The following is a 14905-nucleotide window of genomic DNA, read 5'->3' on the forward strand; positions in this document are numbered from 1 at the left end:
TCAGGAGCCTATAGAAAGTCCAAGAAGATGAGCCCTGTTACTGCTGTGTGCTCAGCCCCAGCACAACACTGCTCCCAAAAATGACAGCTGCATGGCACAGTGAAGGGCACATCTGGAAAACCCACTGCCACTCAAAAAAACACCCTGAGCCACAGAGGATGGATGTATCTGGAGTGCAACCTTGAAGATCATCAAGTGGGGGGCTTGGTGATTACCAGGTACTATGTCCCTGGGTATGCTCTCCAACAATGATGGCCTGTACCATCCTGGGTGCCCCCTGGGATATCATTTAAGATAGTAACTGGTGAGCAAATATAGATGCAGTTGGTTTCTGAAGGCCAATCAGAAGATTAGAGAGATGGTAGAAATATATATCATTGAGCCATCCAACAGCCCTGGCAATTCTTGTCCATAAGTTTCTGACCGATAGGTGGACACAGCTGCTTGCATCTCTGCACTGGGTACCAACAAGAGGGGGAGGTTCCAGAGATTCTATGTTCATTGTTCATCAAGTAGTTCTCTTTGAACTTCAGAGCTTCCATGAGATGTACTTCTATGACATAGAGACCCATGCGGTGGCTTTTGAGGGGCCTCTGCAGATCGTCCAGCAGGTCCTGACTGCTATCTACCAAGCTGGGTTCTGCTTCAAGACTGTAAAGTGCAGTTTGCTATGCTTTCTAGGCAATGTACTTAAGACTGATGGCGAAGCTACCAATTCCATAAAGGTGACTGCAGTCCAGCCTGTTTGTTGGGACAATGTGGGCTGAATTCACTGAGACTCTTGCCCTGGCATACTCTGATGCAAAGGAGACATTCATTGTCATCCACTGAGTATACCTTTATTGTCCATATATCCAGTCTTGATATGTGCCAGCCTAATCATTGTTCAGAAATACACAGTAGCTTGTACCATGTCCACCTCTGCCAGCTACAAGGGCATAAAAAGGAGGTAAACAGGTGTGTGTCTCCTTTTGAACCTTCAAAAAAATGTCTGTCCCTGAACTTCAGCATCCAGTGGGTGGTGCTGTGTCAAATGCTGAAATTGGTGTCCAACTGAAAATAGGTGTACTGTGGTGCTGCACCATCTCTTTGCCACAATCTGCAATAAGCGAAAAGGACAATATGTGCCCTGTCTCAGCTGCCACCCCAGATCTGGACAAGTGCTGCTGGTTTTCCTGGTAAAATTACAAATTTTACCAGTTTGTAATAGTGCTTCTACTTTTTTGTAAAAAAATGGTTTTGTTAAACATTTTCAGTTAAAAAAATGATAAAACAGAACATAATAGACACACAAAGATGCACAAATAAGTAAAATAAATTCCAACAAGACAAAAACACTGTTCAAAACATTTTTTGATCAAGTCAATGGACGCAGACCAAGTGAACACAGTATCAGCCTTGGCTCAATTCATTCTGGCAGTGGCCCACGCTAGGACCAAAACATTCATAAAATAGTGCTAGAATGTAGATCTTAAGTTTACTCTTGGTTCTCCATGAAAGTTCAATATTGCTTTTTTCTCTGCTGTCAAAGAAGCCACTACTATTTTCTTTTGATGGAGCTTCAAATTAAGTACTGAGTCATCTCTGAGCAGAAACAAGAAGATCTACATCTACAAGAAAAGAGAGAAAGGGGGTGAATAGTTTTATTTGGAATGCACAGTGAGAAGTAATGGTGCTTCTTCTATTGTCCATTATTTTCACAGCGTTTTCAGTACATCACTCTGGTGTAGTGCTTTCACATTAGTTACCATGTAGCTGTGAATCAAGTCGGTCTGTGAAATAAAGTCTGTTTGTTTTGCACTGACTCACTATTGGCCAACGTGCATTGGACTCATCATCCTGAACACTTTGTGGACCCCCCATTCTTCAGAGCTGCTGAGGGGTGTACTCCCATGATTTGCTGGCCCATGCAGTGAATTGTAAGAACCTCTTGAGAAGGTTCTGACCTCTATCCACCAGCCTGGCTTCTGCAGCAAGCCCATAAAGACCAGATTACTATGCCAAGAGACAACATTCTGGGGCAGCGTGTGGTATGTCCCTGTCCTGCAGGACAGGTGTCCCGCACCTGGCCTTGTCTTTGGGACAATGCTCTGGGCTGCTCTTACTGAGACCCCTTGTCTGGCATACCCTGAGGCAAAGTGGCCATTCATTATCATCCAGCTGAGTACATATTTACTGTCAGCTTATTTTGCACTGATTAGACGGACATGAAGCTTCACATCACTCTTGTCCTGATCATTTTCCCGCTGCCTGATTCATCTCATCAGGTTTAGCCAGAGAGTTAGAGAAGAAATACTGTGCTGGACTCTGACCCTCCTTTCCCAAACCCTGCTTTGTATCAATATTTCAGTGTGCAAACACTTACAGCATAAAGTCTGTACATATATTATCACAGGAAACGTAGAGGAAATGGCAAGAGCGGTGTGTGTGTGTGTGTGTGTGTGTGTGTGTATGAGAGAGAGGGAGAGAGAGAGAGAGAGAGAGAGATGGTCCTAAACCCTGCGAGTCTAAAGGAGCTGAGGTGCAGGAAATGCCTTATCGATCACTTCCACACCTCCGAACGAGTCGCCCAGTGACGGAGCCTTTAAACTTTCCAGCGGAGGCGGGGTGTGTGTGTGTATGTGTGTGTGCTTCTGCGCGCGCGCGTGCGTCCGTGTGTGTGTGGGTCCTTTTCCTCGCCACTCCAGCCGTATGATTCATGCGGAGAGCGGCGCTGAAACGCGGATTACGATCAGTAGCGATGCGCTCATTTCACTGGGAATAAACCGAACACACACACACGCACACGGAGGCGCGAGGCAGTGCGGGAGCGGCTGTCGGCTCTCGGCTCGTGCTGCACTCGTCTTTTCAAAGCCGCCTCCAGATTCTCTCTCTCTCTTTCTCTCTCCTCTTCTGGAGATCACTGGACATCGGCGCGGACAGTGCGCGGACACGCCGCCGCTTCTCATCCTCACTCTCTTTGCTTTTGGTGATTTTTCTGTTTGTTTTCTTTTCGGCGTGAAAGAAACCTTCCTGCGGAATTTCGGCGAACCCCGCGGTGCGCGCGAGATGGTTCAGTCCAGCTGCACGAGCCCGCTCTCGTCGCGCGGGGGTTTCTCTCAGCGCCGCCGCGCACTCACACGTCCTTCTTAAAGAGCAGCGGATAGCAGTGGCCTGCCAACAAAAAAGAGAAGAAACAAGGGGGAAAAACAGAAGAAGGAAAACACAAAACAAGCCCCTGCCATGAACGCCGCTGTGGACTCGAACGGAACGGGACCGGCGAGGAGCGCGTGCGGATGCGCGTGCAGCGAGCGGAGGAGAGCGGAGGGCGTCGCGCGGATGTGGCAGCGGTGGAGCTGGAGCTGGAGATGGAACACGAACATGAGCACGAGCACGAGCAGGAGCAGGAGCTGGAGCTGGAACTGGAGCCCGCTCCTGCTATTCTGCACGGGACTACTGGCCGCATCGGCTCACGGTGAGTTAGTCCCCCCTCCCTCCCCCGTCTCCCTGCGCGCCCGCGCGGTCGGGGGGTTTGGCCGTTTGGTGGAGAGTCTGTGCCGCTTCGCAGTCTGTGTGAATGCGAACAGAGTGATGCGCACAGTGCGCGCGCGGGGGGTCCGTTAGTTTTGCGCGGTCTCCGTGCTCTGGATGGAAATGGCTGCTGTATTTTGGGGCGCACGGGCTCGAACGCCTCGCGCTACAGATGGACCGGAGAACCGAGTCGTCCTCCCTTCTGGAAGATACGCGCGTCAGCTTAGTTGCTTAGTTTAAACTCTGACATGTAGTTAAAGCGCCTCGCGGGGATTGGTGACGTCTCTGTGTGTGTGCGCGCGCGCATTTGCGTCTATGTGTGTATGTGTGTGTGAGATTCTGCGTGTGCGCGCGCGCCTGTGTATGTGAGGAGGCGAGAAAGAGTGAGTTTAGGAAGATGGGGGGCGTATGCGGGGGTGGCATCAGCTTTTACGCTGTTATTTCGCTCTATTTCTAGCTGGTGAATTCCTCTGCAAATATCATTCACCACAAGACCCTCTAGCGAAATCGGCTCTGTGCACGCGAACCGACCCCAGCGAGAAGGCCATTTGAAACTTTTAAAACGTGTCCAGCAGAGCAACAGTTAAGAGCTTAACTGGCTTTCACCTCATTAATATACGCTATCGTGCCGTCGATTGTCGTCAAAGGTTTGGAGTCAATGGCAAAATTCACATTCACCAGAAACAACGGCTCTCCAAGCCTGCTCCGGTCACTCTCCTTACGGTTGTTGCTGAGATTCAGCGGTTTCTTCCCATCGTGCGCTGCTATTTAAGCCGATTTCCTTTCGCTAATTGTTCCTTTCGCTAAACAAATGAATATCGTGTGTGTTAAGGTGTGAATACAGGCTTACTAGCTGCTTCACTGCTGTGGTTCTTCGCGTTTTCTCTCCTCGTTTCAGCTCCTTAAATCGTCCCCAAGCAGTTGCCCTCTTTTCCCATTGAGCGGCACCAAAGCTTCACAATACCTCAACAAAAACAGAAATAAATCCCTCATCGATTGGCTTTACAGCACGAAAAACAACCGTATAGCTCGTGCTCGGCGTTAAAGAGCTTTGTGGCACGCGGGTATATGATGTTTAACGTGTCGTTTAAAGTAATAGAAGCAGTTTGAGGGTTTAGTATGAACGCACATCATCAGACTGCAGTACGGACAGCGAGCCACGAGCTCAGGATCAGCGTTTTTCACTGTGGAAGCGTCAACACGTCAATGTGCTGTCGCTCATTTCTATTTCTGACTATTTTATGACCAAAAATAAACACGGTGAGGTGAAGACAGGCAGACTGGAGCTTTGGCCCGTTTCTTTCTGTTGTGACAGTGAACAGAGGTGCTCTGGTGGAAGGTGGCCAAGTTCAGCGTTTTTGGGGGCTCATCGCCTCTCCATATGAGCCACACATGTCGTGACGCGGGCGTTTGATTGGCTCAGGATTTCATGCAGCCTATTGACTCTTGCAGATCCTCGTCGATAGTGGATGTCTTAATGAAATGGGAAAAGTGGCAAAGTCAGGCTATTCTCTATATGATGCAATTTAGTGTAAGGCTCTGTTGAACAGGCAGGGAGACAAATCTCCAAATCTCTTAATCATGTTCAAGAGATTATGGTCTATGAACTCACTTTTTTTTCTTTGTCGTTTTAGTTTTGTTTCTGACAGAGCAAGAAGGCACCATCTATTTAGGCTGTGTCTGAGCACACAAGGTGGCTCCATGAGCAATTACTGGAGCAGGGGAGTTCAAAAAGTGCCTGTTTAATTATATACATCTACATATTTATGTTTTTAATTTCCAGCATAAGCATTTTCATGCTTCTCATTGGGTATGAAAATATCAGTCATGCAGCAACAGGTGCTTGAAGAACGCTTCAGTGTGTCTGTTCTACGTGGAACATCTCAGTACCTTTAGTCAGGGAACATAATTGTACCATAATCCATTGAAATTACGTGTTCTAAGTTGTATTGACTCCACACGCCCCGTCTCATCTCCAGGCTTTTTACTGTATTGTTCAGTTTAAAAATGAAAAGGTACAAATACTTATTTAAGGTGCACAATTGGACCTTAAAACCACCTTCGAGGGCACATATACATTGTTTGTACCCCGATGAACCGAAAATGTACCTCCAAATTATTTCTAACAGTATATTTTTACTTATATATATATATATATATATATATATATATATATATAATATATATATATATATATAGATATATATAAACAAACCTTTGACTGTACCTTAGTTCAAAGTTACAAAGTTCTTCACGCTAAAAATGGTTTAGCAGTTCCATCTATTGTATAAAAAAATGGTTCCATCTATTGAAAGGTTCTTTGGATAACCAAAAGTAATTCTTCTGCAGCATTACTCCCAAGAGCCTTTTCTAGCTGTGTAGTGGTGGTAAATTTGAGGTGAGAGACCCCTGAAGTGAAGCTCCCTTTACAACTGCTAGACATTCAGCACCACGGACAGCTCCCCCATTCAAGATAAACTTCATCAGCTTTTCCTCAAAGCAGCAATGAGGTTACTGTAGCTTTTGTATGCAGGACTTCCCCTTTTGTATAGTTACGAAGTGAAAACTGCAGAAGGATGAATGTTTTAGATGAATGTGCAGGTTTTGTTGCTATTCCTGCCACAATTCCCAGCTTCAGTCCATTCAGGACCACGGACAGCTCCCCCAGAGTGGTTTCCACAGCTGTGCAAAAGCTAACAGTCTTAAAAGGAACTCAAAATGTGCTGTGCACATTGTTGTAGAAATGCCAGTGAAGCTCTGCACATACTTTAACCTGCTCTCTCTCTGTCCTCGATGTGCACACATGGTTGTCTTTACTGAGAAAATTAACACCTGCCCCTCTGTTTGTTCACAGCAGAGACGTATGGAATACTAAACAGGAATATGTGCTGCAGCACTCTGCTTTGAGATGCAGCCCTGTTAGCTTGCAAGTCTCAGTGGTGTAGGAGCAACGTTCACACAGTAAAATCATTATTTAATTGAAAGCTTATAGTGTTAATTGAATTAAACTCAGAGTAAACCAGAATCGTACCATTTGACTCCAATTGTGGGCTGACACGTTCATATGCATTCACTGATTACTGCAGTGATTATCAAAGTGAATGTGTTATGATTGGAAATATCATACATTAGTGGCTTGCTCTAATTTAACAAGTCAAAAGGATGTTCTGTACCATGTTGCCTATGTCCATTAATGTTTAGTTGATTCTAAGTAAGTGCTGTGGTCAAGGCTTTTAAGCACTGCTTTCAAGAGACCCATAAAAACAGCATCATGGACTCACGTTTCACTTTTCCTTCTTAGTTTATTTTTCTTCTTGTCCTTTCTCAGTGCAAGTCAATGCTGTATAGTGACAGGATGAGCTGAAGGTCTTAATCACATGCACATAAACTCGCCTGCATGCGGGCATTTCCTCAGAAGATGTGGGAAAAGGGAACAAGGTCATTCTTTCTCATTCTCACGAGGCTTTTCATCTCTGCAATCATTTTCTTTTCATGTAAAAAGCATAAAATGTTCGTATCACTGCCAGGCTTACATGTCCCTGGCATTTCCTCTGAGATCAGGACCAAAGAACGTGTGTGATATGCATTAATGGCATTTCAGGTATGATGTCAGTATAGTGAACTGAAATGTTTGTAGAGAGTCCAATTAATGTTTCTTTCAATTTCTTTTCCCCATTTGGTAGCACGTCTTGATGAAAATCTTATAATATGTGAAGAATGAGAATAAGGTTTGATGGTTTGATGTGGTGAAGCGTTGCCTTGGGCTCTGTGCTTGAGTGGAATTCATTTAGTTGTTTTCATTAAGTTGTTTACCACATTATGTACTATATCTTTAATAGCTCTTAGCATGGAAGTGCAGTTGTATGAATAGAAACTGTAATTGTTATGGAATTTTTACATTATATGGAGTTTCTTACACATTTAAAAGTTTCCCATCAGCACATCTCATTTACCAAAATAGTTCTTAATAGCATAATCCCCTGAATCCGGTTGATATAGTAAAGTGGGTAACACCTCTTCCTTCTATGTTGTAGACTGGGGTTCATTCCCTCACCTGGGCAAGAACTCTACTTTACTCTACCAATAAGAGTCCTTGAGCAAGACTCCTAACAGTACCTTCGCCTACCTGTGTCAAATGATCAAATTGTAAGTTACTCTGGATAAGCGTTTCTGCTGTCAATGAATGCTTCTTTTAAGGAACCTAAAGCGGTTCTTCTATGGAATTGCTCCAAAGAACCCTTTTATTTTTATTTACATAGTTCACACATTTAGGTCAAGGGCCCAAGATGACTTAAAGTGCAGTTCTTGACACACTTATGGCATTTAAAGTGAAACAATGCCTATACCATAAACGTTTAGTCAATCTCACTTCTAAAGCAATGATATTTACATTATTACTGAGAGAACTATGTAGCTGTCTTTGTTCAGAGCTCCCCCCATTTGTAGGCAGCATTGTACGCTGATACTGATACTGTACATTGTGCATTTAGCTCGTACTGAGAAGTGAAAATGTTGCTGTGCATTTTAGAATTCATCCTGCAGCTGCCATTGTCAGTCACATCATTAATAAGACAAGTGAGCCAGTTTCACCATGTTTCACACATGAAGAGATTTGCTTTCGTGACCAGTTCTATCATAATTCTGCATGATTTCCTGTTTTCATCATTCTAATAGAGGGTAATCTCTGCCTCATCTGTCAATAAGAAATATATACATTTTTATATACATTTTTATGCATCTTGAGTACTGTAACCTGGGCTCTGAGGTCATGCTGGTTTAATCTTCTCTTTATGGTGATCTTTGACAGTTGATAGGAGTGTCCTAAATGCATTCAGTAACTTAAACGGTAACAGTACATAAAAAGTAACACACTCAGAATATATTTACAAAAATATAAGAATAGGGGTGAATTGGGGGGAATGACCTCCTTAAAAGCATTGCCCATTTATTGTAAAGCTAAATCATATCTGTGTATGAGTTTAGCATGATAATGCATACACAAGGTAGAATTCATGGGTGAAATCAATTTTTGTCTTTGAATTTTTAGAAACTGTAATTCATCAAAGAACAATGCTAAAAATATTATATTTCAAAATAAATTCCAGACATTTATCAGTTTATGTCTGAATGATTCCAGTTAATTGTAACAAGCTATGACAAAAGACAAATTAAAACAAAATAGAATTCTCACAATGTTCCTCACTGTTACTAGTTGGCAGTTTTATTCGTGTAAATCATCTTTGAATAAATTTCATGAAAAATTAACTTATTGTTTAAAAGAAGTCCTGAAATTCTCAACGAAACATATAATTCTCTCTAAATATGTAGCAGCATATACGTGTAAATGTATCAAAACTGTACTGAATATGGTTTTCATTTGGATAATATAGACCTTGGAACACAGTTAGGCACTGTTTTTCACAGTGTTTTAAACTTATAGGAAATGCTAAGCTTGTCATTCATAAATGTACCCTCTACTGGGGAGAAAGTTCTTTCCTCAAAGAACTCATAACACTGAGATAAATAACTGGCCCATTACATTGTTTTATCTGTCTACTCAGGCTTTAGCATGACCTTCAGTGTTTATAAAGGGGCTGCTTGTTGAGTTCTTTAAAGTACGTGTGCTGATTTAAAAATAATATTAATGTTGTTTCTTTCAAAAACATATTTATTAATCTAGTGGGGACATAATCTATAGTATACTTCTAAAAATGTAAAAAGTAACTGTAATCTTAATACTGTAAACCTAATGTAGACTGAATACAGATACAGATACATTTCTGCATTCAGAATCTGTATTCCCAATACACGTGTTTCATAACAACCTAACCCCTTTATTAATACTAGCAGTGTTCAGTGATTATGTATGAAAATACTTGTTAAATGTCTGTGGCGGACCACTACAGGCATTCAGAATGGGAAGTTGGATAAAACTGATTATAGGCCATTCAACACTATTTGCCATTGCCAAGCTCACCATATGTTCTGTACTCCATAGCTGCTTTTGACACAACTGGTTTTGGCTGTAGTTTGGCCATAATGTCCTGCTTTACTGGCATCAGCTCTTCTGTGGTCCTCGTATTGTGACACAACAGCAATTCCAGATGCAAATGCCACATATAGAGTCAGCTTGAGAGCTTCTAAGCACTCTTGTGCATGAATCATTCAATGATTATCAGCTGGCTAAGACCTAAACCACCAGTCATCAGCTTTTGATACCCTAGAATGGGAGTACTATCCAAAAACTCTGTATTAGAGTGCATTACAGTGATATTTCTTGGGAATGAAGACTGGAAAATGTGTTTTATATGTAGAAAAATTGTTAGGTCTGTTTCTGTCATCCAAAAACCACTATCGTGGGAGACTGACAGCTAAGATTTTTTCCGCCATGGTGCCTGTCACTCTACAGTCTTCTTAAATGCACTGATTTAGTGCTTTCTTATCTTTGATCTCCTGTGATTAGATTACACATTTAATCCATTTATGGCTCCTCTACCTGAGCTGATTTGTTTTCCTTTCCTTTCTCTCAGTGCTGGAATTCTCCATGTCCTTGCCAAGCGGTGCCATTACTTACTGCATAAGTTTAAATATGCACAGCGGTCCTCAAGTACATAACAGGCATAACAGTCATCTCCCTAACAAGTGTCTGTGTTTAATCTTTTCAGAAGCTTTTTTTTCTTTTTTTGAGTTGATGTTTCTAATCAGATGTTACAGACAGGCAGTGCATGAAAGTAAAAGTGACAGATAAAGGAACAGAGGGGGAGATAGAGGCTCAAAAGAGAGGGGAGGTGATAGAGATAGCGTCTGTAGAGAATGCCAGCAGAAGGAGGACAGCCATCAGGTTTTAGTGTGCTGGCTGCAGCAGGTTGTTGGATGCTTTAATCCATGTCAGTGTTGAGCAGCTGTCACAGCAGCCACACCTGACAGCCTGCCCCCACTCCATATTAACGCTTCATACTGCAGCTCCACCTCAGGAGAACCTGGGGGACAGGCAGCGATCAGTTTGTGATCCCTACAAATAAGGGCCTATCCAGACTTTAGGCTACATCTAGACAGTGCAGTGATCAGTGCAGTGCTCAAACCAAATGCGTTTCTCTGCTTTAGCTGATCTAGTTTATGCATTTAGAGCAGGAATTTGATGAAATGGCTGGTTATGATGGTCAGCATATGAACAAAACAGAAAACCTAAAAACAGTCAGCTTTATGATTATTGGCATTGGTAAAGATGAGTAAAAGAGCATTTTTGTGTTTAATTAACACAATATCACACTGAACATATGAGAAGAAATCAGTCTGACCAAATCTAATTCAAGCTAATTTAGCCTAGGAAACAAAAACTCTCTTCTCAAAAAGTAGATTTTCACAAAACAAAATGTGCACAATTGTTGTAACCCTTGCAATTAGTGCTGTTAGGTCTCACTTTGAGACTCTCCTTTTCAGTTCAGCTCACAGGTTTTCACCATTGGTTTAGGTCAAGGGAATCATGTCAAAAGGATAATTCTGAGATTATTCAAACATTTGTGTGTGGATTTGGACATATGTTTTGCTGGAAGATCCAACTATAACTCGGTTTTAACTTGTTGGCAGAGGCAGTCCGATTTCCATTTAAAATTTTCTGGTACTTGGAATCTGTGATGCCATGTGTCCTTACAAGGTTCCCTATACTTAACAGTGGGCATAAGGCTCTTTTCTGTATACCTTTACCTCTTTTTATACCAAACTCCTCTTGAGTGTTTGTTACCAAAAAGCTCTATTTTTGGTTGATCTGTCCATAGAACCTGGTTCACTAGCATCTGGCTTATATTATGTGATGAGATGAAGGGAAAGGCATTAAAATTTAATTAAAGGTTAAATTTCTACTCATATTTTCAGTGTGAGACAGACACAAAGACAGTTTTTCATAGTGTTTTTTATCCATCGTTAACCAGATTATGGAACAGACTGTATTTCATGCATATATAGATCTATTAATAAATCATCTGTACCTCCTCGTATTTGTGCTGGCTCAGGACTGCGTCCTAAAATGGCCAACAAGAAAAAATAAATAAAAAATGAAATTTTAAAAACCAGCATTGATTATCAATTCCATTGTGGTTTGAAAAAAAAGTACTTATTGTGTATTTATGAAGAAGGGTTAAAAAACCCTCAGGCAAGCCTTAATTAATTCCGGTCTACAATATTTAAACAAATTACCAAGACTGCCTGTAGCACAGAACGTGGTCCAGTAGGTACTGGAAGATTTAAGGATAAAAAAAATGTGTTCATGAGGTTCCTCAGTCAGGTGATGGATAGAGTCCACCGCTAAGGCCAAAGAGCTTTCAGAGCAAAATTCATGTACTGTTTACACTGGCTTCTCCAGAATCAGGAAAACTATAGAAGCATCATATGATAAATAAATGCTAACCCTGCAAACTGGAGGAGACTGGTCAGGGATGTCACTATGAGGTCAACAACAACTTTAAAAGAGTTAATGTCAATGGCTTAGAGAGAAGACCTGGGCATCAGTGAACAGTTTCTACAACAGTGCACAAAGCTGCCTTATCTTTCAGGGTAACACTAAGCTTAAACATAGCCTGCCTAGAGTTTGCAGCAAAGCACCTACAAAATATGTCAACTGAGACAAAAATACTTGTGGTATGTTTGGTGCAGAATCAACACAGATTCTGACAGCATGTCTCAGTCAACAGCATGGTGCGGAGTTGCTTCTTAGCCGTGAAGATTTGATAAGATTTAAAGACAAAGGGAGCAGAACAGCAGCAAATATTATAAGAAAACCTGTTTCAGGCTGCTAAAGGCCTAAAGCTCATGTTTAGCAGTTAAATGATCTGAAACACTGAACAAAAGCTACCCTGCAGTGACTGCAGAAAAAGAAAGTGAACGTTCTTGAAGGCCCAGTCAGAACTGATCTGAATTTCATTGAGAATCTGTAGTCATTGTTAAAAATGCTGGCTATAAATGTTAGCTGAGGAGCTTAGGAACCTTGGTAAACGGAGAATGAAGAAAAGGCATAGAGAAAATTTTCACCAAGTCACCAGTGGAAACTTAGCCAAAAGCTCTTAGATCAAGCATTGAGTTTAAGTGGAAATATAATCACACTCCATCATTCAGTTCACAGTATCACAGTATCCAGAGGGTGAGACCAAACTTGCACAACATTGGCCGATCGATATCATACTGTGGATGATCATTTCCAATGCTTATTACTTCAATTAGTCTATTAATGAAACAGTATTGATCCTGCAAGTGCTTGTCAGACAAATCATAAAGCTAGAAAGTGGACTGAAAATAAGGCCCAGATTTTGAGAGGGAGTAAAAGCCGCAAGGTAAATCAAATAAAACAGGTACTCTGGTCTCAAACAAATGCTTAGTCATTTAGCCTTGATTGGATAACAAAGTTCAAGACTGCTAAAATGCAGTGCCAGTCCTAGCCTTAGGATCTACATCCTCTACTAAAGTAAAATTAACCTTTTGTGTACTTTCCTTAATGAATTAATCTGAAATAGGTCACTATAAGGCTGGCAATATTAGCTAAATTACTGAATGCTTATGACAACAACCAGCTACCACAACATGAACTTTAGACCGTAAACTTACAATTTCTAGCTTTGTCAACCATTCAACCACAGTTGCTAAGCAAACTGATGATAAGCTCTGTTTGAATTTGGCCCATATGTCTTTATGTAGGGCACAACGTAGGTCATGCACAAGACTTCTACACACAAAGAATGCATTATACATCCATAGAAAGCTATGTACTCTATGGCTGAATCACAAATAACTTTAAATTTAGCATATTTCACATTATTCGGATATAGAGTTCAAATTCATTATCTAAGTAATGCACTACATGGGGAGTTTGGAGCCACTTCAGATTCACCCGATGGTAGAAAGTTAACTAGCATTGTCCTCCTGTAAACTCTAACAGCAACAAGCTGTTACAGAAAGCTTTTAGACATATTTGATCACTTATATGTGCAACACAACATGTACATACCTGCAACTTGTTGTCTCATCTCACTGTCAGCGTCACGTTTTTCAGCCCCTGATGTGTAATGGTGCTTCAAAGCCATCCTATCACATCTGCCACTACTACATCCGCATGAATGGCAGTAAAATAATGTAGCTCATTGCCCAGCGACACTCTGACTGAACATCACAAATTGCTTAGGCCTATTAGGGTGCCCTGCTTATAAATAACTAAAAAACATATGACATCATGACTTGAGTAGTTCGTGTATAGGAAGAATTGGCACTTTTAACATGACATCATATTTCTAAAATGCCAAATTTATAGGAGAAGGAATGATTTGAGGTTTAAAGTGGCCATATTTGTAATTTTGTCCTATGATGTCCACTTAAGAAGTTTACCAAAAGCAGTCATAATTAATTTTTATATGACCATTTTCCAATTTCTCTTTATAGCATTAAACAGGCTGTAACAAAACAGACAGGCACAGTGACAACATTTCCTTTAAGACTGGTATATGTAAATTCTGATTGGCTGCTCTGTATTGTGTATCATTTAAATAGCTGGCTGGGCTGAAAAACTTCAGAGTGAATGAATGTTGTTAAAGTGCGAAAGGCTGAATAGGTGGATAAGGGTAAATGCATTGGCTTCCGTGACATTTCCTAATTTCTATATACAGGGGAGTGAATAGCACATTGTGAAAGTTTAACAATGTTTATGTACTACATCAAACTCTTTCGCTCAAATTTTTTTAAAAGTTTTTTTTTTTATAAAACTGAGCCTTATATATACATAATAAACATATTAGATAAATATAATGTAATGAGATTTGGACTATTTCCATCAGTCCATTCATTAACAGGCCAGCTGGCATTTTTTAAATACTGTTAAAAAACTTATGAGGTTTCAAAAGAACAGCCACTATAACTATGTTACCCTGCACAGCCCGTGTATTGTATGAGCACTGTAAGCATGGTTGTGCGTTTGTCCCTTTGAAATTAGCAGCAGTATATTAAAGAAAGAGGTTAGGAAACGAGAGAGAGGGGTGAGCACAGTGAGGGCTACACTCTTCTAACTTAAAGAGAGAGAAAGAGGATCCCTTATTAAGAGTCCATCCCCTCCCTCCTCCGTGTCGTCCCCGTTGTCATGGGGACGCCATGAAACTGCTTCGGCCTGAGCAGTGAACAATAAACAAACAGGGCTACACTGGTCCCTGAACAGAGCTTCTCTCCTCCATCTCCCACAACCCCCGCCCTGCTTTCTGCTGCCCTCTCTGACTGAAAGAGTGGGAGGATTATTTAGAGAGAAGCTAAATAAACTGGCGCACAAACATGACCTTGCTCCGAGACAGACAAAAAAAAGAGGCTGAGCTATATAGGACTGTAAGAATGATGCTGTCTGAAAGGCAAAAATAAGGGACACTGGTTG

At 41.5% G+C, this 14905-nt stretch overlaps 1 protein-coding gene across 1 annotated transcript in view; it reads left to right on the top strand.

The window, feature by feature from the left end:
- The first annotated feature begins 3360 nt into the window (after positions 1–3360).
- csmd1a (CUB and Sushi multiple domains 1a) overlaps positions 3361–14905 on the top strand; it is a 195137-nt gene continuing 183592 nt past the window's right edge. The window contains exon 1 of the mRNA XM_036565503.1: positions 3361–3454. Coding sequence (XP_036421396.1) covers positions 3361–3454 — 94 coding nt within the window. The remainder of the gene's footprint in view (positions 3455–14905) is intronic.

This window comes from Colossoma macropomum, unplaced genomic scaffold (genome assembly GCF_904425465.1).
Source record: "Colossoma macropomum unplaced genomic scaffold, Colossoma_macropomum, whole genome shotgun sequence".
Taxonomy (NCBI): domain Eukaryota; kingdom Metazoa; phylum Chordata; class Actinopteri; order Characiformes; family Serrasalmidae; genus Colossoma; species Colossoma macropomum.